Source organism: Coprinopsis cinerea, assembly GCF_000182895.1.
Source record: "Coprinopsis cinerea okayama7#130 chromosome 1 map unlocalized cont3.1, whole genome shotgun sequence".
Taxonomy (NCBI): Eukaryota; Fungi; Basidiomycota; class Agaricomycetes; order Agaricales; family Psathyrellaceae; genus Coprinopsis; species Coprinopsis cinerea.
The window spans coordinates 12,798-33,700 of record NW_003307544.1 but is presented as its reverse complement, the minus strand read 5'-3'; the positions used below and the strand labels follow the sequence as shown (position 1 = coordinate 33,700).

At 51.6% G+C, this 20,903-nt stretch overlaps 6 protein-coding genes across 6 annotated transcripts; 3 read left to right on the top strand and 3 right to left on the bottom strand.

Moving 5' to 3' along the window:
• Nucleotides 1-864: 864 nt before the first annotated feature.
• CC1G_12283 (hypothetical protein) lies at nucleotides 865-2,866 on the top strand (the record flags this gene model as incomplete). The annotated part of the gene is made up of 3 exons (XM_001828083.2): nucleotides 865-1,650; nucleotides 1,704-1,884; nucleotides 1,944-2,866. 3 exons carry the CDS (start codon nucleotides 865-867, stop codon nucleotides 2,864-2,866), a joined length of 1,890 nt encoding a protein of 629 aa, XP_001828135.2.
• A 307-nt stretch (nucleotides 2,867-3,173) lies between these two features.
• CC1G_12282 (hypothetical protein) lies at nucleotides 3,174-5,374 on the top strand (the record flags this gene model as incomplete). Its single annotated transcript, XM_001828082.2, has 6 exons — nucleotides 3,174-3,203; nucleotides 3,258-4,490; nucleotides 4,544-4,694; nucleotides 4,861-5,152; nucleotides 5,205-5,236; nucleotides 5,370-5,374. The coding sequence occupies 6 exons, from the start codon at nucleotides 3,174-3,176 to the stop codon at nucleotides 5,372-5,374; spliced, it is 1,743 nt and encodes a 580-aa protein (XP_001828134.2).
• A 252-nt stretch (nucleotides 5,375-5,626) lies between these two features.
• On the top strand, nucleotides 5,627-6,700 carry CC1G_12281 (hypothetical protein; the record flags this gene model as incomplete). Its single annotated transcript, XM_001828081.1, has 2 exons — nucleotides 5,627-6,011; nucleotides 6,087-6,700. 2 exons carry the CDS (start codon nucleotides 5,627-5,629, stop codon nucleotides 6,698-6,700), a joined length of 999 nt encoding a protein of 332 aa, XP_001828133.1.
• Nucleotides 6,701-7,458: 758 nt separating this feature from the next.
• CC1G_13548 (hypothetical protein) lies at nucleotides 7,459-8,811 on the bottom strand (the record flags this gene model as incomplete). Its single annotated transcript, XM_002911974.1, has 3 exons — nucleotides 8,801-8,811; nucleotides 7,501-8,751; nucleotides 7,459-7,470 (listed from the first exon to the last, which is right to left on the bottom strand). The coding sequence occupies exons 2-3, from the start codon at nucleotides 8,719-8,721 to the stop codon at nucleotides 7,459-7,461; spliced, it is 1,233 nt and encodes a 410-aa protein (XP_002912020.1). The 5' UTR covers nucleotides 8,722-8,751; nucleotides 8,801-8,811.
• A 440-nt stretch (nucleotides 8,812-9,251) lies between these two features.
• CC1G_13547 (hypothetical protein) lies at nucleotides 9,252-11,255 on the bottom strand (the record flags this gene model as incomplete). The annotated part of the gene is made up of 11 exons (XM_002911973.1): nucleotides 9,252-9,308; nucleotides 9,360-9,563; nucleotides 9,633-9,716; nucleotides 9,773-10,039; nucleotides 10,094-10,183; nucleotides 10,236-10,335; nucleotides 10,384-10,786; nucleotides 10,836-10,979; nucleotides 11,039-11,083; nucleotides 11,145-11,161; nucleotides 11,215-11,255. The coding sequence occupies 11 exons, from the start codon at nucleotides 11,253-11,255 to the stop codon at nucleotides 9,252-9,254; spliced, it is 1,452 nt and encodes a 483-aa protein (XP_002912019.1).
• A 1,491-nt stretch (nucleotides 11,256-12,746) lies between these two features.
• Nucleotides 12,747-14,540, bottom strand: CC1G_12279 (hypothetical protein; the record flags this gene model as incomplete). Its single annotated transcript, XM_001828079.2, has 2 exons — nucleotides 12,747-14,182; nucleotides 14,248-14,540. The coding sequence occupies 2 exons, from the start codon at nucleotides 14,538-14,540 to the stop codon at nucleotides 13,450-13,452; spliced, it is 1,026 nt and encodes a 341-aa protein (XP_001828131.1). The 3' UTR covers nucleotides 12,747-13,449.
• Nucleotides 14,541-20,903: the final 6,363 nt, after the last annotated feature.

Here is a 20,903-nt window from a genome sequence, read left to right as displayed (position 1 = left end):
TCCGACAAAGTCGTCGTCGCTGTCGAGCGACTCGGGCCCGTCGAAGCAGCTTGTGGTAGTCGTCGTAAAAGAGAGAGAGCGGGAGTTGAGGGAAGCAAAAGCCCCAGCAAGTACCAAACCTCAAAGGAGAAGCAGATCGCGAATTAGGGCTCTCGGGAGTCCGGATGAAGTGACCTTTTTCATAAACGACGGAAGGGTGCTCAGAGCATCGGACTATTGCTATGGAACATAGAGTAATCAGGATCAACGGTCGCCATGCCTTTAGATTCAAGCATCGTCGCCGATCGTCTTTATCTCGACGAGGGCCCCACTACTACAGACTCTGTATTAGGGCAAATGCTTTAGAAATTAGACGCCACAGAGAGCATCCCCTTTACTTATTAAATAAAATAATGAATGCCAATTGGTACTCGAAGCACTGCCTGTCTGTGACATACGCCTTAAATAAAACATGACATACTACGCCTTAATTAATACACCTACCATGGTCTAATTCCTCTCTACTATTCTGAAGCTCCGCCCTTGTTTCCGCTTTAGAGTCGACTACTAGAGGCGCTGTTGATAAGGTTACCAACTCCAACGGCCAGTGCGTGCAGGCCGTAAGCCGTTCAATCATCCATTCACAGTGGAGTGCGGTCGTGCTCCGTTCTGGTCCCAAGAGATGGGTGTATCATGATATGCTTTCTTTCCTGCTCGACATCCCGTTTCAACTCTGTAGCATCCAACTGACTAATTCCCTCAACCTAGGCTACTTGTGGCATTAATTTTTGAAAGTGAGCTTTTGAACTTGGACATTAACTCTAATCGTTCGTCATGGTCCCTACATCATTTGGGATAGAAACCACGATAGTTATCAAGGCAACGATGCCCGCAGAGGAACCAACGCCTCCTGCACTCAAGCCACCCGCCGCACCAACTGAAGTTCCTGAGCCCCCCGACCGTCACCCACCTCTGGAAGTAACGCCGCCCGACGACTCAGACGTGGTCACAAACGCCCTGGAGAACGGCCAAGTAGGTCCCACCGAGACGGAAGATAGCGGTGGGGGAGGGTCAACAGAGACAGAGGATAACCGTGACGGTGGTGGTGGGCCTACCGAGACAGAAGATAATGGCGGGGATGGACCTACCGAGACTGACGACAATGCAGGGGGAGGGGGCATTTCGAATTCATCGACCACTGGCATGCCACCCGGAAGCCCACCCAATGGAGCACCCCCAACCTCATTCACACCGTCACCGTCTCCCGCCGTCCTCACCTCTACACCGGTCGCTGTAGTTCTCAGTTTTCCGATGAATGGCACATCTACGGCCATGGTGGCACCGACTACATCGTCTGCAGGACTTTCGCCGATCGGTCAAACTCCGATTGGAACGTTTGGGTCTATTGATGTGTTCATCACTCCCACTGCTACGCACTCGAGGACTGGGGATATCGATGGAACGCCGAGCTTGACCCTCGCACCACCTGTGATTAGTACTTCGAGGAGGGAAACAACTGTCGGGGATTCGTCGCCCAGTGCTGGAACTACAGGTAATCATCATGATCATATCCTTATAAGTGTGAGGCCGTCGAAGCATGCTGATCTGTGTATTTCCAGTCAGAACAACACTCGTACGTCCATCGACGAGGGTATACAGCAGTGCATCAATGTGAGTCCAAGTTGTTTCATTTTCATCAACGACTATTTTCGTCTCTCTTAAAGTATTCTCGTCATCGCAGATATATCAACAATAACGGCCAGGAGGTCACCTCGTTCTTTGTCAAAACGACCGTTCTCCCCTCTGGTTACGTGGTGACAGCCGACTCAGGGGATGGTGCTTTGTCGATATCGCCAGCACGCCGGTCCAAGAAGATCGCCAGAATCGTTGGAAGTAGCGTGGGAGGTGCGTGTTCACTCCCGAAATCTAAGCGCCATTGACAAGTCCTTCAACCTCTTCACCAGGACTCGTATTTCTCTCCCTCGTAGGGATATTCCTGTTTTTCTTCTTCAGGCGGAAGAGGAGAAGAGGGGTGGTAGACGGGGCTGTAATGGACGATCCGGTCAACCCCATGGCACGGTATCGCGACTACGATGGCGAAGGTGGCTACGCTGCATACACTAACGACACAGCCCAACAGCCAGCCCTCAATCCGTACGCAGAATCGAGCATCAATCCGCAAACGAGGCTGTTATTGTCTTCGTCAGCAACAGAGCTAGTAGGAGTTTCGCATGTAACCATTGGCGCCAGAGCACCATCGAACGTGAACTGGGCATTTCCATCCGATGTCGGCGAACACAACCAGTCGTACGCTTCCTTCGGTACTACTACCCCTGTCGACGCGTCCAGGATGAGGTCCAGATCGACTTCAAATGTCTCTTCACATTCCCCTCAGCCATTCAAGCAGCATTACGTGCTTAGACGCCTGTCACGCACATCCCAGAGCGACTCTCGAGGAGTGTACTCTTCGCTCCCATTGCATTCCAAAGGAGATCCGAAGTACTCGACGATTCAGATACCACTCACGAGTACATCAACATTTCCCTCGAGTTCGATCATCGAGCGTCCTCAAATGGAGATCACGGTGTCGCCCAAATCCAAGTCAGCTATCGATCTATCTTCCTCTTCCACCATCGCGTCAACATACCCCGCCCATTGGGATCATACCGCGTCGTTCGCAAAGCCTGGGAGAAGGTCGCGCTTGCAGGAACTCTATCCCAGCAAGAACAAGGGAGGTTACCCAGCAGTGAACACCGCATCTGGCGCTGCTATTGGGACTGGATACGGGTCGCGTCCCCCAAGGTACCTCCGAACTAGAATCTCAGACGAGGGTGCCGCTGCGTGGAGGGAGGAGGTTCTTCGGGTTGCCAATGGCGAGCGTATTTAAATTTGAACTGACGGACCTTTCGACTTTTGCACATGTTTAGTATTTAATGGATGAGTATGACCTTTTTTCGACCGCTGAACAGGCTATGTATGCTATCCTGGAATATGCGTCGCAGGCCATTAGAGTTATTTCCTATCCATATAGTAGAGGTCTGAAAGCCATCAGTCGAGAGTCCGAAAGGTTTTGAGGGTGACAGGTTCTAATCCTAACAAGACCAAATAATGCTCGTGGCACCGCGCGGTCAGTCGCGTTTCCCGAATTCGCGCTCGCTGTTCGACGTGTGCTGGGTTTGGTCACCACTGTCTAGATGCGGAAGAAGCTTACCCCGTTCCAGAAGGTGCCTCACATTAATCTCGCTGCAGTCCTTGAATATCTAACACTCGAACCATAGCTCGTCAATGATGTTCGAACTACTGGGGATCCCCGCAAGATGATGGACCTCCACGCGCAAATCACACCTCAGAACTGTAGTCCACCAGTCCTCGAGGCTCTTCTCGTGCATACGGGGGTCCCCATTACGAAATTCGACTGTTCTATTACCGAAGCAGTCCCTTACCAGCGAGCCTCATTTATTCTTCTCGCCCTCGAGAAGGTAGCCATGTCGTGTCCTCGATCCCCCACTCTCATGTCGGCGACTACCACGGCGCTCTTCAACCACATTGAAGACCTCATCATTACCATGCTCTCTCTTGTCCAAGTCTCTTACAATTCGTTCGCTGGAACGGGACTTGGGACTCGCGTTTTCGAGGCGAATTTGCAGACAGTCTGCAACCTCGTGGATTGGATGATCGAACGTGACACCAGGCTTGCGGAAGCGCTGTACACTTCAGCGAGCGCTGGAAGGATGCTTCTGACTATGTGGTCTACGCCCAGACCTGATAGACCAGATGAATTCTTCATCGACTTCTTACACCCTGACGTCGTGAAGGTGATGCGACTATACCTCTCAAATGACGAGGGTCGCTCCACCATTTACGACCTCCTCTTCTCGTGCTCTCAAGATCTTCACGGTTTCTCACAGGCACTTGCTTGCAGGATGGAAATGATGGGGGACTATTGCTCAGCAGCCGAGTCATGGCCACCTACGGAAACGACTCAGCATTGGAAGCATATGACCCTCATCACATCCACCGTGTCCCAAAACGCAACAATCCGGCGTTCTTTGCGCCAGTTCGACTACCTCAGAGTCGCATCCTCATCTCTCTCAGTGGCGTTTGGAGAGTCTGGCTCACCTCTTCTGTTGCCCCTAACCGCTTCCCTCATGGCGGTTGCCGAAGACGCCTGGGGCTACCCATCTCACTCAATGTCGAGAGTTCTCCAACCAGAGCTTGTCACTTCTTTGCTCTGTTGTTTTCTCTCTATTACCAATCGACACGACAAGTTCATGTTCCCAGCAAGGTCCATCATAGCTGACCTCCGTCGTTACTCGTTCTACCCTCGTGCCATGGAGGCATTCGAGCGTGGACTGGACGATCTACCCGTCCCAATGCGGAAATTGTTTGGAAACTCGAAATGTCCTCTGGGAATCGAGTGCCGTGGTATTCTTGCAGCGCAAACATTCCATTTGAGGTCAGGAATTGAGGATCACCCGGTGGAGAAACCGGTACTCTGTGACAATTCCAACGTCAGTGTTTCCATCCTTGTCGTCTCAGATCTTGAATACTAACATCTCCTCAGCATCTTTCCACGAGGGTTTCGCGGAAAAGAGGTCCCATCAAGTCATGCTCGCGTTGCCGCACTGTCGTTTACTGCAGCGTTGCTTGTCACAAGGAAGACTGGGGGCGCAGGCACCAAAACGAATGCAATGAAATGAGAAACGAGTACATCGGTGAGTGCCCGTTAAATATCTTAGCCACTACCTCCAGCTGAACGAAGTGGGAAAGACAACAAAACGAAGCGACTGAGCTATCACCATTCCACACGGGCCTTCCATCTCAACTGGCTGTTGGAGTGTGATATTGAACTCATGAGCCTGTCCAGACGCCGCGTTACAGTTTTTGACAACAGCGATCTTGACGATGTTGACCAGGGGAACTTCGAGCTCCCCGCGGAAACTTACGAAAAGAACCGAAGTCGTTCTCAATGTTCGGCGTTGGAACGGAGGGTGGACGAGATGGTCAACAGCTGCAAAGGCGAGGATTCTCGAATGACCCTCGTTGAAATAGGAATCGCGAACGGAATGAATACCGTCGTATCTCTCGTCGTTCAACTGGAGAAAATCGAAAATGGGGTTGGTCCCGGAGTTGGTCAGTGCTGGAGACCCGTTCAGAGTGTCTCCCGTATTATGTACGTACGCCATTCGACAAGTTCTTTAGGTTCAAGCTCACCATTAATCTAGACATACCAAAAATGGACTATATCCACCCTCCGGTATGCCGGGCTTTTCGCCATCCGATTGCTCAACGGATACAGAGTTAGACGGCCTGTATTAAAGCTCGTACCTACGCACTCATTGATAGAATAGACATTAACCTAATGATCGTGCTCTTTCTCCCGTATTCAGATTAAACACAAGCCTATCCTGTTTGATATCCGATGTGTCAAGTTTCCGGGCTCGTGAGGACCCCGAGATCCCCACCTGGGCGCCCTACCGAGCTATCGGTGCTGCGTGCAAGATCATTGAAGAACTGATCGTCACATGAGACAAGTCAGCGCTTCAGCACTGCCATAGCGGGTCATTCACAGCAATTGACCATCCGTCCTTGCCTTCCTTCAACCATCTTCCATCGACTACAACTCAGGTCGAAGATCCCAACGACAATGGGTGCGTCGACCTCGAAGCTCACCGTAGGAAAGCGCTCAACAGGAAAGCATTCAACAGAAAAGCGCTCAACAGGACAACTCCACGCACAGGCGCAGAGCCCCCTCTGGGGTCTACTCCCTCCCGAGATTCGAGAGGACATATTCCTGGACGTCTTCACCGCGACGCCGAACCCAGAAAACCCCTATCCTTTCTTCAGCTATTACTATCGACCTGGGTTCACAGCGCCCAAGACAACGCACCTAGATATCCTCCTGACCTGCAAACAGGCGTACATTGAGGGGAAGGACCTAGTGTGGAAAGAACGCACTGGGAACACAGAGTTGGCGTTTTGGTGGGGCGAAGCTGAGAGGAGACCACCTCACGCCTTCGAACCTCGCGATAGTAGGCGTCAGTCACCTCTCATTACCCATGTCGCTCACTGATACTAACAATCCATTCTACTTTTGTCAAAAATAGCTCATCACCCCCGCCACGGCGTTCACAACGAAAACCACCCCTTCCAATCTCACTTCACCCAGTCGCTAACGACAGACCAATGGTCGAAGATCACGACGATCCAAATCTTCCCCCAGTTGTATACCTGTCGCCTCAGCACATACCAGGAGTTCTTCCGACTCCAACCAGCGCTCCAGCCGCACACCGTCAAAATCACGATCCGATATACAGATTGGTGGTGGTGGGAGAGAGGCCAAACCCTCGACATCTCCTCTCTTCGCCCGCACGATGATTTTATCTTCGACTACGAGAGGCGTATCAATCGTTTCCGTCTACCCAAGAGCTGCCGTACCCTACTCTTGGAATTGGAGACGAGTGAAGCGAAGAAGGATGAACTGACGGTCGAAACCCGGAAAATACTTGCCAACAGGAATGAGTGGAGGTGGAAACTGGACGGGGAAGGGTGGCTAGAGGTCGACCCGGAAGCGCGCGTCGAGGATTGGACATGGGTGGGCCCGACGAGATTCAAAGGAGAACAACATCCGGAACGGTATCCGCACCATCCTCAGGGTGATTCTATGACGTACATAGTCAAGACTTTGGCGTTCAAACAGCTTATTGTCCAAGAGAACTAGGAAAGTGAACCGTGTACAATAGATTCAAAGCCCTACATTCGATTATGAAGTGCCCCAATCTCGCCTAGGATATCTGACCATCAGCGGTAATTCGGAGAAGACACATACACAATGCGAGCGATGTGCTCCATCGGCCTCCAAACATATACTCCATCCGGTCCCGGCCTACCATCTCGCTGCAGGATGGCCAGGAGAAAAACATACCGCCCAGTTCCAATCCCAAACCTCCCTTCTACCAATCGAACGTGTGGGATACGTCGGGTACGGTACTGTGTGACCAACTCCAACGCCCTCACGTCGGCTCTGGCGCATGTTGAGGACTGCCAGGCGCGCAGGTACTCCTCCATACGTACTACTGTAATCTGGTCTCTCGCGGACACGTCGACGAAAATCCCCACGGAATCCGTCATGAGAACCCCAGCTTGTCTACGCTGGCGATCGAGGCTCACGCTGGCGCAGGTCCAGCGGTCCTCGACAATGCGACAATGGAGTTCACGCGTCCTGTGGTGGTACCTGCGACCTTGGTTCTTTGATACTGTAGCCAGACAACGGATGCCGTTGAGCTCTCAGTTGGTTCAGATAGATTACTTTAAACGGTACATACCAATCCAAGCGTGTCTGAAGCTGCTACAATCGAGCTTGTGCCTCTTCCAGTCTTCCTTTTGGCAGATTGTCCCGCAGTACACAACGGAGTGGCAGTTCGAGCACTCATAAGAGGTTTCGTAGAAAGTGATGCGATGAGAGAAATGCTAAAACCCTCATGAGTTATCCTTCACTAAGGGTAAGAACGAATGACTCACTGCCGGATTGTCGCAGAGAATTACACGGGGCTCTAGCGTCCCCACTAAAATTTCGTTCCGTTCAACCTCCATCACTAGCCCGGTGTACAGGGTGCCGACCTTATCGATCCGTTTGACTGCTTGGCTGACGGACGCCGGCACCCCTTTGAGAGCATGGCTTAAAGCAGGCAAACTCCGGTGATGGAAGGCGTATCCGTACAGTTTATCGAGGGCCGCTTCAACAGAAGAAAAGCTCGGGGCTTGTGGGACAGCTGATATCCCTTTCAGCATCCATACCAAAATTCCACTGTTAAGAACAGTTATAACAGCGGCGACCGTGTCGCTAGCCATGACAAAGGCTGCATGAAAGAGCGAAGCTCCGGTGGGAGGAACGATGGGCAGGCCAAAGCCTCGAGAGCAGATCTGAGAAGCGAGTCCACAAGCCTTCCCGAGGAAGCGGCCCCGTTTCTCAAGCATGCGGTAAAAGGTGATATGTTGCCCGAGAAACCCCGCAATCATCGCCATGAACTTGAGTTGAGTCATGACCGCGCCGCCCCGCTCAGGGTTCTGATTTGCGATTTCCGTGAGCTGCGATAGGCGGTCAAAGAAGGCTTTGACAAAGGTGCGGCGCAGATTCGAAGAAGCGAGGAGCGCTGAAAGGATGGCCTGGCCACCTTCGAAGGACATCGTGTAGGTGCAGATCATACCGATCGTTTCTTCCATGCGGTACTCTGTCATGAAGGGCGACAAGTGGACTCTAGAAGGGTTGTACGGGTCCCTCCAGCACCAAACACGCAGGGCTATGTCGATCGCTTTCGTTGAGGCGATCACGGCGGACTGGAGTCGCTCATCGAGTTTGATCAAGAAAGCGATAACCTGGCACGTGGTATCCAGGGCTTGTTGCAATCTGGCCAGTGGGATGAACGATTGGGGGTACACACTCTCCCAGTTCGTCCACCGAAGGAGTCCATCTGTCGCATTGATGAAGTCGTCGAATTCCCGTAGCAATGTCTCGACGGTCGCCTCCTTCAAGGGCTCGCTGAGCAACATGGCTACTCGCAAGACATCAGTCAGGCAAATCAACGCGGCCCCACACCTGTTCATCGTATCTCCAAAGCTGGGAGGCGTGGGTTCTGGTGATGCTGGCACGACTATACCGTGTAGATGGATAAGGCACGTCTGAAGCAGATCCAGTGTGTAGTTCTCCGGTGTGATCATTCGCCCCAGACTTTGGAGGGACATGGGATCTCCGCGCTTCGCTGCTTCGAGAACCTGCGTATAAGCGTTAGAGGTACTTTGCGGCAATGGACAAGTGGCGTACGGATGCTTCGATACTCATTGTAGCCAGTTCACCAGAGTCGTGAAGAAGGTTCGGTGCGCGTGTCTACTCACTGCTGGAGACATGTTTGTTTCTGTTAGTTTCAAAGGTCGTCGACTTCACCTGCCATGGTCGGGTGGTCGCTTAGGAGGGTGGACACTCGAATATCATGATGAATGTCGAGCGTCGTTCTGCACTTTCCAAGACCAACGACTCGACAGGGAGAGGGTTCCAGATCAAGATTAAAACATTAGTTACAGGAATAAACATGTAGAAGAAAAACAACGAAGTGTCCAACGTGCACTTCACCCCGCTCGGCGCTTCAGGCCTCAGCGACGAAGGAATCCCTCAAGGCTATTATACTCGCGAAGCCCCGGAACCACAGGCCTAACCACCCTTCTATTCGTCACCACAAGCGCATTTCGAATGTCCATGTTCGGTCGGACGACGAGGTTCAACCACCTGAACCGCTTCGTTCGTTCTCGCTGTCGAAAACAAATTTTAACAGTGTCTGTAAATGATCTGACGAATCGGGAGTAGAGTAGAGAATGTTGATACGCACATGTGCTTTCCAAAGGTCCCAGGTCTGCGCGACGATGACCCGCAGGCTCTCGAGCTGCCAGCTGTCGTCGACAACCTTGCATTTGAACAGGGTCTCTCTGAGGCCGGGGAGGCGGTGGAGGGAGTCCCAGAGGATAGCGGCGAATTGGCTGCCCTGTGTGCTGTGGACCTCAGACTCGACTGATAGATACGACTTCGCATCGAACTATAAAGGATAAACGATCAGAACGCGGAACCTCATCGTGCGGGCGAATGCACACAAGAAAAGACGCACGTAGATGGAGTTGAACCTCTCTCCATCCTCATCTTCGTCATCTGATTCACCAACCCAGGCATCCTTGAGGTCCCCAGAGCGGCCCTGAGAAGGAGAGGAATCAGAATCACGCGCTATGACAAGTCGGATGAATTACTTACCCCACTATCCCAACGCTCGTACGCCTCGGCCACCAACGACTCTAACACCTTCAGATCGGCTCGAGTAAGGTTAAGTGTGTTCAGGAGTTCTTTCCGCAGCATAGGCGAGCACCATAGCGAGAGGAAAAGCGTGGCCGAGAATTGCTGGGCCAAAGCAACACGAGGATTGGTTGCAACCTTGACGTCGCCTGCATCCTTCCTAAAAAACCGAGTCGTGACATCGATGAGAGAAAAGACGGGCGCTAGAGTGAGGAGAACCGGTAAGACCTGCGCGCAGGGGGGTTAGACGGATACGAGCGGATGTGGTAACAAGATACATACTTGTCCAAAGTTCCATTCCGTATTGAGGTTGTGCTCCTTCGTGTAAGTCTTGATCATGACTTCGGTTGAGATGATCGTGAAAGCCACGAACTGCGAGGAAACATGTCAGTGCCGTGATGATCGACGAGCTAAGGCCACGCACCATCAACGCCCAGATAAAGTCGAAGTTGCGGAGGAGTACACGAGGCGGCTTGATTGTCTTCCCAAACACCTTGAACTCGGACCAGAAAGGAGGGCGTTCCCTGAAGAGGTGTGAGTACTGGGATTACGACGGATGGACAAATACTCACTTCGATAGCCGCGCCAAAAGTTCGAGGTTACTCGGGGTCTTGGGGACCTTTCGGAAGAATAGTTCGAGGATCGCGTTGCCCAGCATCTTCCGGCTCTTACAGGTGCGCACAACGAACAACAAGGCGTTGATGGCCCATAGGACCAGTTGAACCTTGCGACCCTCCTGCAGATCGAGCCCGAGAAAGGTCACTTTCATGGTACCGTTGCATTCGTACCAGGCAGCGCCAAAGGTGGGTGCGGTCGCCCAGACGTAGAGTCCGAACGTGCAGCTGAGCAGGCTGCAGAGGGTGCTGCAGAGGACCCAGAGAGCCGAAGGCCGGCGATGTAAAAGCGCCACGTCCTTCATTCGAGAGACGAATTCCGAGTTCATAAAGTCGCATGCGTAGAAGGCCAGGAGAACGGCTGGATATCCGGTCAGCTAAGGGGGGAGAAAGGTAGGCGGAATACTCACCGTCGATAATTATAAGCGCATCCACCAACGATATCTCCTTCCTCACTCCGGTTACAATTCCAGCAACACTAAGACCCAACGCCGTTGACACCATCGACCAATGCGAACTCGATACATCCTTGGGAGACAACCATACGAAGAGGACTACCGGGTAATTAGATTACACGGTGTTTCAAGATCGTAAGATGAAGCGTGTATCTTACTTGTAGAGACAGTTTGAATGTAGAAGGCGGCGCGAACTCCAGGGCCTGAATGAATGGAATTGAGACCCTGTGAGCGGAATGGGGCAATGGGTGGCGATTTCCATACCTGCAACATCCGCTCGGCTGCGAAAGGGATCGTCAGTAAGTGCTCTAACCCTAGGTCAATAGTTCCGTACATAGGGAATCCATCAAGGCAGTTTTCGTCCGTCGTCGACATAGCTGGGGTGAAAGAATGAATGAGAGAAGTCGGATGCCACACCACGTTCCTTGCAGTGCTGGTGGGTGACGATCGAGCTTTATCAACCTCTCTTGAGGTTCTTGGCAGCACGCCTGGTGGCCTACGTGCGTTCGGTCGGTGGCATATCGTCAAGCTGGACAAACGAGGAGAATGGCCGAAATCTGATTATCTTGAGCCACTGTGAGGAGTGCCGGTCGGTGAGTGGTATCTAGCCGAGAGAAGTAGAAACTGCGAGTCAGACACGGGTCCATGATTCGCATGTTGAGAAAACATACGCCATCGCGAGTTATCAGCCTTTGACCGCAACTGCGAGAGCGAGGAACGTTACCGTATGGGCTACGTATGGGCATTGGTTGAAAGCAAACGAAGAAGGCAAATCTCCGACGACATGTCAATGGAAATCGGGCACCGCAAGTCGATACCTTCCAATTCTAACACAGACAAGCAAACTTCGAATGAGGAGCGCCGTCTCGAGACCCTTTCTCTGATGAAAGCCGGGGCAGGAAACTCAGCAGAACTTACTGAGGGTAAGCAGTGGAAAGCCTTGTACTATATTTATGTAAACCTAGGGTTATGACGTCCAGGTCGCACCTCTCGACCTTGCTTAAGGTTGCTAGTTACAACGGGCGCTTCGTTTCTGTCCGTACCTTTCATGAGCCTCCTGACCTTCAAGTCGAACGATCAGTCGCTGTACTACAGTCTACTACCAATATAACCTACGTGCCGCAAGACAGAGTCGATCCGTTTCCTCATTTCTGCTAGTACCTATAATCAGGGGGGGTAACGACGATTGGATGAGGGGGAGAGAGCGACCCATCCATCCTTCAAATTTCCAGCGACGATGTACGATGAACGGTACACCGCACGCGAAGTTCGAACTTCGATGTTCGTTACAGTTAATGTGCCTTTGAATAGAGTCTAGACAGCCCCGAAGTTCGAACCACAACCACAAACCCACAAGGCACCACATAACCCAAGACTATTCAGAAAAAAGCAAAGCACGACTCGAAAATCAAAATAGATACTCGATAGGAACGACACTATACGACACAACAATTGCAACAAGCATTCCAACAAACGAGTAGACACACGAACGAGCAGACAGACAAACGAGAATGGAGCGTTCCAACTTATAAGTATGTACAAGCAACATACGCCCGCATCTCGAATAAGGAATGTTCAGAACGTATAGAATGGAATGGAATGTGTTAGATCGACCGACCGACGCCGTGGGGCCAGGAGATGCTCGATGACCGTGAGGTGTAGGAAGGAGAATCATCTACTCGAACGTCAAAATATCCTACGATGAATGAAGTCTTCACTCGTGAAAGCAGACAAGGAGGAACGGGTCGTGTATGCGGGATAGCCTATAGGCGGGACGTATAGACGACTGTGCAGGAAGGCTACAACTTACAACCAACCCAATCCAACCTGACAAGAAACGAGAACGAAGAAGAAAGCCACAAAAAAATTAAGATTAAGTGAACACGGTTCAAACCGCTACGCAGATTAGGTTACAGGGTAAGTACTACGATATACAGAGGTGCGCGAGGTACAAGTCGATGGGTGATCAAGAATGGGCGATGTGATTAGGAGGCACGAAGTATAGGCGGCGTAGTGGAGATGAAAGGTGTGGTCGAGATGAAAGATGTAATCGACGACTCGAGATGAAAAGCAGTGCGTAGGCGTAGCCGAAGGTGAAATGGGATATCGACGAACACAAAAAGGGGTAGACTAAGCTAAGATTATCCACAACACCCTCCACCACCACCACCAACAACAAAAAAGCGACACGAAACGAGGATATCAAAAGCGTAGAATGCGAGGCCAGCTCACCCAAACAGAAAGAAACAATAGGGTAGAATAGAATAGGACAGGGTTGGATAGAATAGGATAGAATGGGGTATACCGAAACACGCCAAGACCAAGGTAGATTCGGATACCCATGACAAAAAAGCCGACTCCACACACTCCACACCTCGCCGCAAAATTCAGCGGGGACAGGTCACGAGCAAAGGGAGCGGTCCAAGTCTAGACCTCCCATGCCCAGGTAGCCGTTCCCAAACAACCACCCACCCTGCCCAGCCTAACCCGACCAACCCACACTCCTCCCAACGCAACCCCAACGGAACCGGCATCCCAAACGCAATCGACCACATCTAGGCCCACACCTCTACGCCATCGCCAACCCCCTCAACCGCTCCAACTCCTCCCACCCCGGAAGGTCCATCATCCTCGGCAACCGACTCCACATCTCCTGTACCGCACCCTCCTGCTTCTCCCTAAACGCGTCCAAGCAAACCTTGCAAAAACTCGACGCAAAGGCGTCATACTGCTCGTCGAAGAAGTCGAGGAAACCCGCTGTGCCCCATCGAGTCAAAATGTCCGCACAGCGCAAGCGGATTTGGTGACACCCGTCGCCCGTGGTGCTCGTGCATTTTGGTGAGGCGTCGTCCTCGTCGGGGTTGGCAGCGGGGTTAGGCGGGGCGCGGGCATGCTTTACGATAGACAGCGCATGTGCATTTTGAACGAGCAAAAGCTTGTTGCGAGCGTTAATACACAGCCGCTTATCAGCCCAGCTAAGCTCAACCCGTCCACCCTGCCAATCGCACCCATCAAGCGTCTTGGCGAGGTCGTGGCTGCAGATGCAGTACACGATCGAGGGCACGAGCCACGGCAAGTCGAACTCGGTGGCGAGGTTGAGAGCGGCAAAGGGCGTGTTTTCGATGGAGGGAATGGTGCGGGTGCTGTCGCGGTTTTTCCAGCCGGCGAGGGTGGTCGGGTAGGTCGAGACGAGGTGGTTGAGCGCGCGTATGCGGAGGTAGCGCACGTCATATTTTGTGGCGAGGCGGAGGACGGAGCCGACGATGTCGAGCGTCGTCGGTGATGGCGGAGGCTCGAAGAATCTGGGCGACATTCAGGAATGAAATGAGAACGAGGCTTTTAGCCGGTATCACAGATGTAAACTCACTCGGAAAAGAGGACGGCTTTTAAAAAGTAGGTCATGTCCTGCGCCGAGTCGTAAACTTGAACAATGGGGCATCCGTCCATGGTGTGGTTGCCCTCGGGTGGTGGTGGGAAGCCGAACATGTCGCTGAAGACGGAGGAGCGGGCTGAGAGGTGGCCACGGTAGATGCGGAAGATGGTGTTCTCGGCTTGCAGGATGAGGTTGCCGTCGTCGAACCAGATCTCGTCTGAGCGGTGCAGCTGCTCAGCACCGAGGTCCATCGGGTCGGTGTTCTCGATGAGCGGCGAGGAGGCCATCGAGGACGACGCTGACGACGACGCCGAAGAGGAGGCGGAGGAAATGCAAATGGTGCCAGTCATCTATGTGGAGTGTCGTCTATAGTCTTGTATCCGGGGCCCTTGTGGGGTTTTAGGCGAGTCTAGAGCGAGAACGCGGGGTATAAAGACGACTGTCTAGAGGGAGTCGTAGCAGACGGGGAACAGGAAACGAGAAAGATGATGGCTCGAGAGAAAGAAAGGGTTATATGGAAGGACCCTCGCTCGACAAAAATAAAAAACGAAAAAATGGTGCTGTGGTGGTGCACGGACGTGGCCCGATCGGGGCTTTTGGCTACCCCGTGCCCCGACTTCCGGATCATTTACAACGGCTTCGGATGCAAAATCGACCGCCGTGCCGAAAAGCCGGTGGGAGCGGGATGCAGGGCCCTTCAAGGTTTTTGCAGCACCCAGTGAGTCGACTCGGTCTCGCCAGATCGGTGTCACTCCTGGTCGCATTCAATGGTGGAATGGAACAAGGAGGAGGTGGGTGGTACGATCTCGCCGTCAGTCTCCGGATCGCTGGGCCGAGTGAGTGAGTGGGGCGACAAGACGGGGAACGTGTTGGGCAGCGAGGTGGATAAGAAGAGGGACTAAGCGATGTTTGCGTACGTGTACATGTTTGAATTAGCTTCGAATGAATGAGGGAACGACGAGAAGGCTTACCTCTAAGCCCTACTTGACCGTGAATGGGCTCGATCGTTCAGGGTCATCGTGCATCCCTAACATCGAGGCTTCCGCTTCTGGTTTCCATTTTCTCTTTCGTTAGGACGTTCCTGCGCACTGAACGGTTTGTGGGGTGCTGTGTATCGTCATCTGTGGATAATTGAGTGGATTAGGAGGAAGAGCGTCCAGAATTGGTTGGAGGAGTGGGTGGATGAAAGTCAACCAGCGGGAATCCTGTTCGATCAGTTGGCGAGTGGTGACGTCAGCTACTTTCCCGCCCCGGAATGTGCCCAGGTCCGCCTACAGCCTTCGCTTTCTGCACGTCGTTTATAGTCCGTTCGTCTAGTGAATGAGGGAGTTCTTCCATCTAATCAAGCTTTCAGTGTTGGTACCATAGCGTCGGCAGTAGGCTACCTCCTTGGACCCCGTTCATTCCGAAGATAGCCTTGCGATACACGAGGGGGAGCAGGATCTATGAAAGCTTCGCGTTGATCCCTGGTCAACACCTGGTTATCGATTCCTGGTCAATTCATAAGTGATCGATTCCTGCTTAACTTCTGGTTATCGATTCGTGGTAAACTCTTTCAATTCCATTATGTGGTGCTTGAACTTCAGTTCTGGAGTACTGATATTTTTTAAATTCGGTCATATCTACGGCGACTCATCACGGTCTCCACCTGAACTTCGGCGCTGGACCGTGAACAAGTCCATCATGATATCTATCGCCTGGACTCTGACGACGGAGGAAGGGAAACCGGAGAAAGGGATTCGGGAAAAGGTAGGTAAACATGATGGAAGCTGTGTTCAGCAACCCTAGAGGGGGTTAGACTGGACTGGAGATAGACTAAACTGGATATAGTCTGACATGAATCATGATAGTGATATTGGAAGTCTAAACTTGGCGCTCATGTCGTACTCCAAATCTGTCAGTCATTCTCGAGGATGGTATGTACTCTCGAAGGTGAATTCGGTATGTACTCTCGAGGGTGAATTCCGAGAGTATCGAGGGTGCATTCCGTCACTCATGCTCCGTGGTTTTCGATGTCGTCCTAGGGAGCTTCGATCCGCATCGAAATCGAGCTTGACCATCTCCAGACTCCGTTTCGACCGGGTGGATAACGCTCCACTTACTTGTAAGAGTATCGACCCGTTTTCCTATACTTATAAGCATAGCAGCCTCGATTTACTTAGCAGCCATGCTCTCGTCGCTCTTGAGAGGACTGACTGCCAACGTGGAAGTTAGAACATGCAGAGAGTCTACGGGGTGCTCGGGCGAGGCGTTTTATGTTATCTTCGGCGCTGAAATGCAAGTAGGTCAGAGCTCTCCGTTGCGATGTGTAAGTTCATCACGCGTATATGATATGTACGACATTCCCCACTGGCTTGAAACACTCCATCGTGATGAGAGGATTTTCACGACCTTGAAGCCTATATGTACTTAACTTAGTTCAGACTGAGATATGGGGTGGACACGTACCATACGAGCGGTGCCACCGATCCGATGTCGAATTCCGCATCGACTGGAGTCTGGCCGTGGATGACGACCATCTTGGGAGACGACTAAGAGCATCTTGGAACGATCGATGCATCTTGGGGTAAGTTCCTAATTTAGGGTATGGTCTACTGTACATTGGCATTCGCGCTCAAGGATTGGGGGGGCGTACATAGCTCCAGAGGAGTCGACCTTCTTTGGGGTATTAGTCGCGAGGTCGATGGTCGGTGACGCGGACTCCTTAGGTGGTCTGACTGGTCTTCCAACTCCAACTCCCCTCGATGAGGGCTACTCGGATGGATCAAGGCGTTGGATTCGAATCCGAGTCATAGCTGAAACCAAGGAATGTAGTGACCCAGACTCAGTAGCCTTTAATACCTCTGTTCAATCCACCCTTTGAACATCAAAGCGTTCGGACTTGACTTCCGCCGTATTACTGTATAAAACTTTCGATTCTCAAATTCGAGGATATTTACGGGGTCGCCTACCAGCTGTCCTAGTTGTGGCCTCTGAATCGATCTGTGCTCGCCTTGTTGAAGCGCCGGTGTGTTACTTTTGTGTCTGGATGACTGGTGGTCTTCCCGATTCCGATTGAAAGTGACTAGGAGCAGGCGATAAGCTGATAGAGTGGACAATGCTGAATGTCAAAAGGGAAGTACTACGTACTACGACTTTCATCGACGACTGTCAACTTTCCTTCTGTCATCTACCTCGTTTTTCCGACCAACAATTACAGCTAGCATAGCGATGCGATATGTCGCGAGGAATCGCTAGCTCCTAATTGACTATGTATGCACGGGTACGGGGCAATTGAAACATCCTGAAAGGCAACTTGTGACAAGTGAAAAGGATGATCGAGATCGATTTTTGGTAAGTACTCGACTGGCACGCGCCATTTGATCTCGATTCTCCTCTCCCTGTTCATTACTTATCTTTGACGTTGGATGAGAGTATCGGCGAGGCAACAGCGGGTGTACATTTACTTAGCACTCCATGTCCTGTGCTTTCTCAGACTATCTTCAACAGTAGTTTACGAGGGGAGATGATTGACCAACCGGTCTGGTGGGCTGTCCTGGTATCGGCCCTGCTAAGTAGAGATGAGGGCTCGAGCTGTCACCCGAGCCCTCGAGTATTGAGTATTGGAAGATTGACCACGGTCCACGGGATTCCAGGCGTACATCCTATTACTTTGTCATTTCGACGCTTCTCAGTGATTTCTCTGGTACGAATTGGGAGCGTGATAATCGGTATTCGGTATTCCATGTCGACAGATTTCTCGCATTCCTTTCGAAAGGGATTAGCCTAAGGTGCTCTCAACAATTCAGCCATCTATATTTAATTCATTTAGGCATAGGGAACGCCGTAAGTGCATAACACGGGAGAAGACCGCCCATTCTAAGCACTTATGTAGTAGGCCACAGCTTCCCGGAGAACCATTTTCCCATGTTCGACGGTCCACTCTTTGGCGTGCCATGGGTGCCATCGGCGACCATCGACGCGGACATTCATTGGACGTTCACTTTCCGTCTATGTTAATAATATATTTTCGCAATGTCCGTCTCCCACCGAACGTCGCCCAACAACGCCTCCTCTCCCACCATCGACACCGACGTCGACGTTCTGTACAGGCGAATGACAGGGATAATTAAAAAGCTTGATGCCACGAGCGCTCAATTTGACGCCACCAGAAGTTCGACTCTTTTAAGTTCGTGTGGCGGCGAATGAGAGTCGATTGGGGTACGTAAGTATGTAGCGTAGTAGTGGATGGGATTAAGTAGCGCGACTTGTGTATACTTCATTGCATCGGTATACATAAGATCGCGAAGTAAGTAAGATAGTAACCAGGATGGACTACATAGTGCATACCGTCGTTAGGCACCCAGACGAATGAATGTACATACATACCAACTATGATATCTGTGACAGAGCGATCCACTTTATGTTCCTATCGTGAACCAAGGGAACACGATGAATTTAGTCTGAGAAAGCCGGGAAATAAATAGATCATCCTCGCTCATCCTATTGTTATCTGCAGGCGTGGTGTCCGAAAGCGAAAGCCACGAGGAGCGGCCGTCCGACCAAGAAAGGTCACGATGTTGTTCTAATTTCTTAGATCTCGGTCTGTGAGAGGTAAGTGTATGCCTACCCTAACCCTGTATGCATACTGCTGCGAGTCGGCTGACGGGTGGGTTTAGTAGGCGCTGGGGGTATGTCACAGCAAAGCGCTGTAGGGCTGAGAGTGATTAGATGCATGTAGAAGATGTAGAGTGCTGATGAGGAAACTTACATACAGTACTTACACCACCTTGGAGTTGAATCGATTCTCGTTCTTGGGCAGAGGTGTGATGTGATGATCGTCAGATTCTATTCGTCAGTCCTGGCTCTACGCTGCTCCAAGGTAGGCTTCGAAGAGTCTACGGACTTCGAAGTGAGAGTCTACGAAAACCTGATTCTTCCTCCGGAGTCCGACTCTTTCGTGGAACCTAGGTGTTGGACGAACTGTTTCTGGAAAGTAAAATATACAGGCGCTTCCCGATTGCTCCGGATCCGACTCGTTCAACATCGTTTCTGGAAAGTAAAGTACATACATAGTCTCGTCGCAGTCTCCTGTTGTGATTTCCTACTTAGAATTCCTTCCCAGAATTCCATCCAGTAACATACCTCGTACCTACTCCTCGTCGTTCCTAGATTTCCAGGTACAATACGCACGTATAAGTACCTTCATTCCTAAGCAGTAAATCTGTACTTAGTACTTACCCCTGGTGCTCTGGTCGGAGTGCTCACGGCTCCGAACCTCCTATCTAACATACCTCCAATATATTGGGGCAATCCCATTCATTCGTGCGACCCATATCCCATCATTCCAGCAACATTCGAAGAACTTGATTTGAGCGTCTCCAGACTCCACGACGTCCCCCCATCAGAACGTCGACGCCAGAATGAGAATTAGGAATTTGATTTGGTCGGGAAACCTCTGATTTATTCTGATTCGGTCGAGAAACCGCTGATTTGGTCGAGCCTGGGATCAATTCTGATGAATTTCGTCGACGAATTGATTCGATTGCACGCCCGAAGGGCCCGGTCGCCCAAGCCTGTGATTGGCTGATGGCATCACGGCGAAGGCTAAGGGATGGATGTACAAACGGGGACAAACGACGTCTTTCGTCCCGCTCCTCCTGTCCGTCGTCGTTGTTGTCGTTACATACTTGCATTCTTGTTTGTTGTTCTCCATCGCAATTCCTTTGTATCGGCGCCCCCTATTGACGAAAGTTCATTTCAATCGACGGACGACGTCTTCGACCCTTCAACAAAACGACGACCTCAGTTGCCCTTGCGGTTTCGGATTGGGTGGACGGGTGACAAGACAAGACAAGACAAGACAAGGGGAGGGAGATCATTACAAGGCAGGACAGAGACGTAGGAGTGGAAGACGTAGGACGGGAAGGAGATAGCAAGGCGACACCCGGATAGACAGACAGGAAGGAAGGACAAGTTTAATACCAGGAGGAGGAGGGGATTGAGCGCTAGGGTCAGTGATAATTACTCTTTTCATTAGAACGTGCGTTTAATACTCACGTTTATACTACGCCTTCTATAGACAAAAAGCTCGGAAGGACAGGCCTTTACCTCACCTGAACGCCTGGAAGATACCTAAGCGCCTTGAAGATACGTTCGTCAAAACGCCTCGCCATTCTCATCGACTAAACGAATCAGCGACACCTAATCAGCTCTCTGCGCTAAGCGAATCACCGTCCTCGCCTACGTACATTCCTCGCCTCGGAGGGAGCACGGACGTCCATCGGACTTGGGTCTCGGAGACGCACACACACAAAACGCACATCACACAGCCGAGCCCTCGACTCGAGGGACCCACAAACAAACAGGTCTCATTCGCTTTTTTCATTCCCTCTTTCGTGACGCCAGCGAGGCGTTTGGTTTCGACGACGAGAGGGTGTTTATTCTCGCTCAGCGCTACCGCACCGCACGTCGACTCTCGACCAGCGACTATCGACTAGGCTCAAGAGAGGAGACTATCGACTGCATACCCGAGGAGAAGAAGGGAAGAAAAGGATACCTTACCTTTCCGCTGAAGACGGCTAGATCGACGAGAAGCGCGACTGCGAGTGCGACTACGTTTAGGCTCTATCCGTCCGTCTCACGCTCGGATTCATATATCACACCACTCG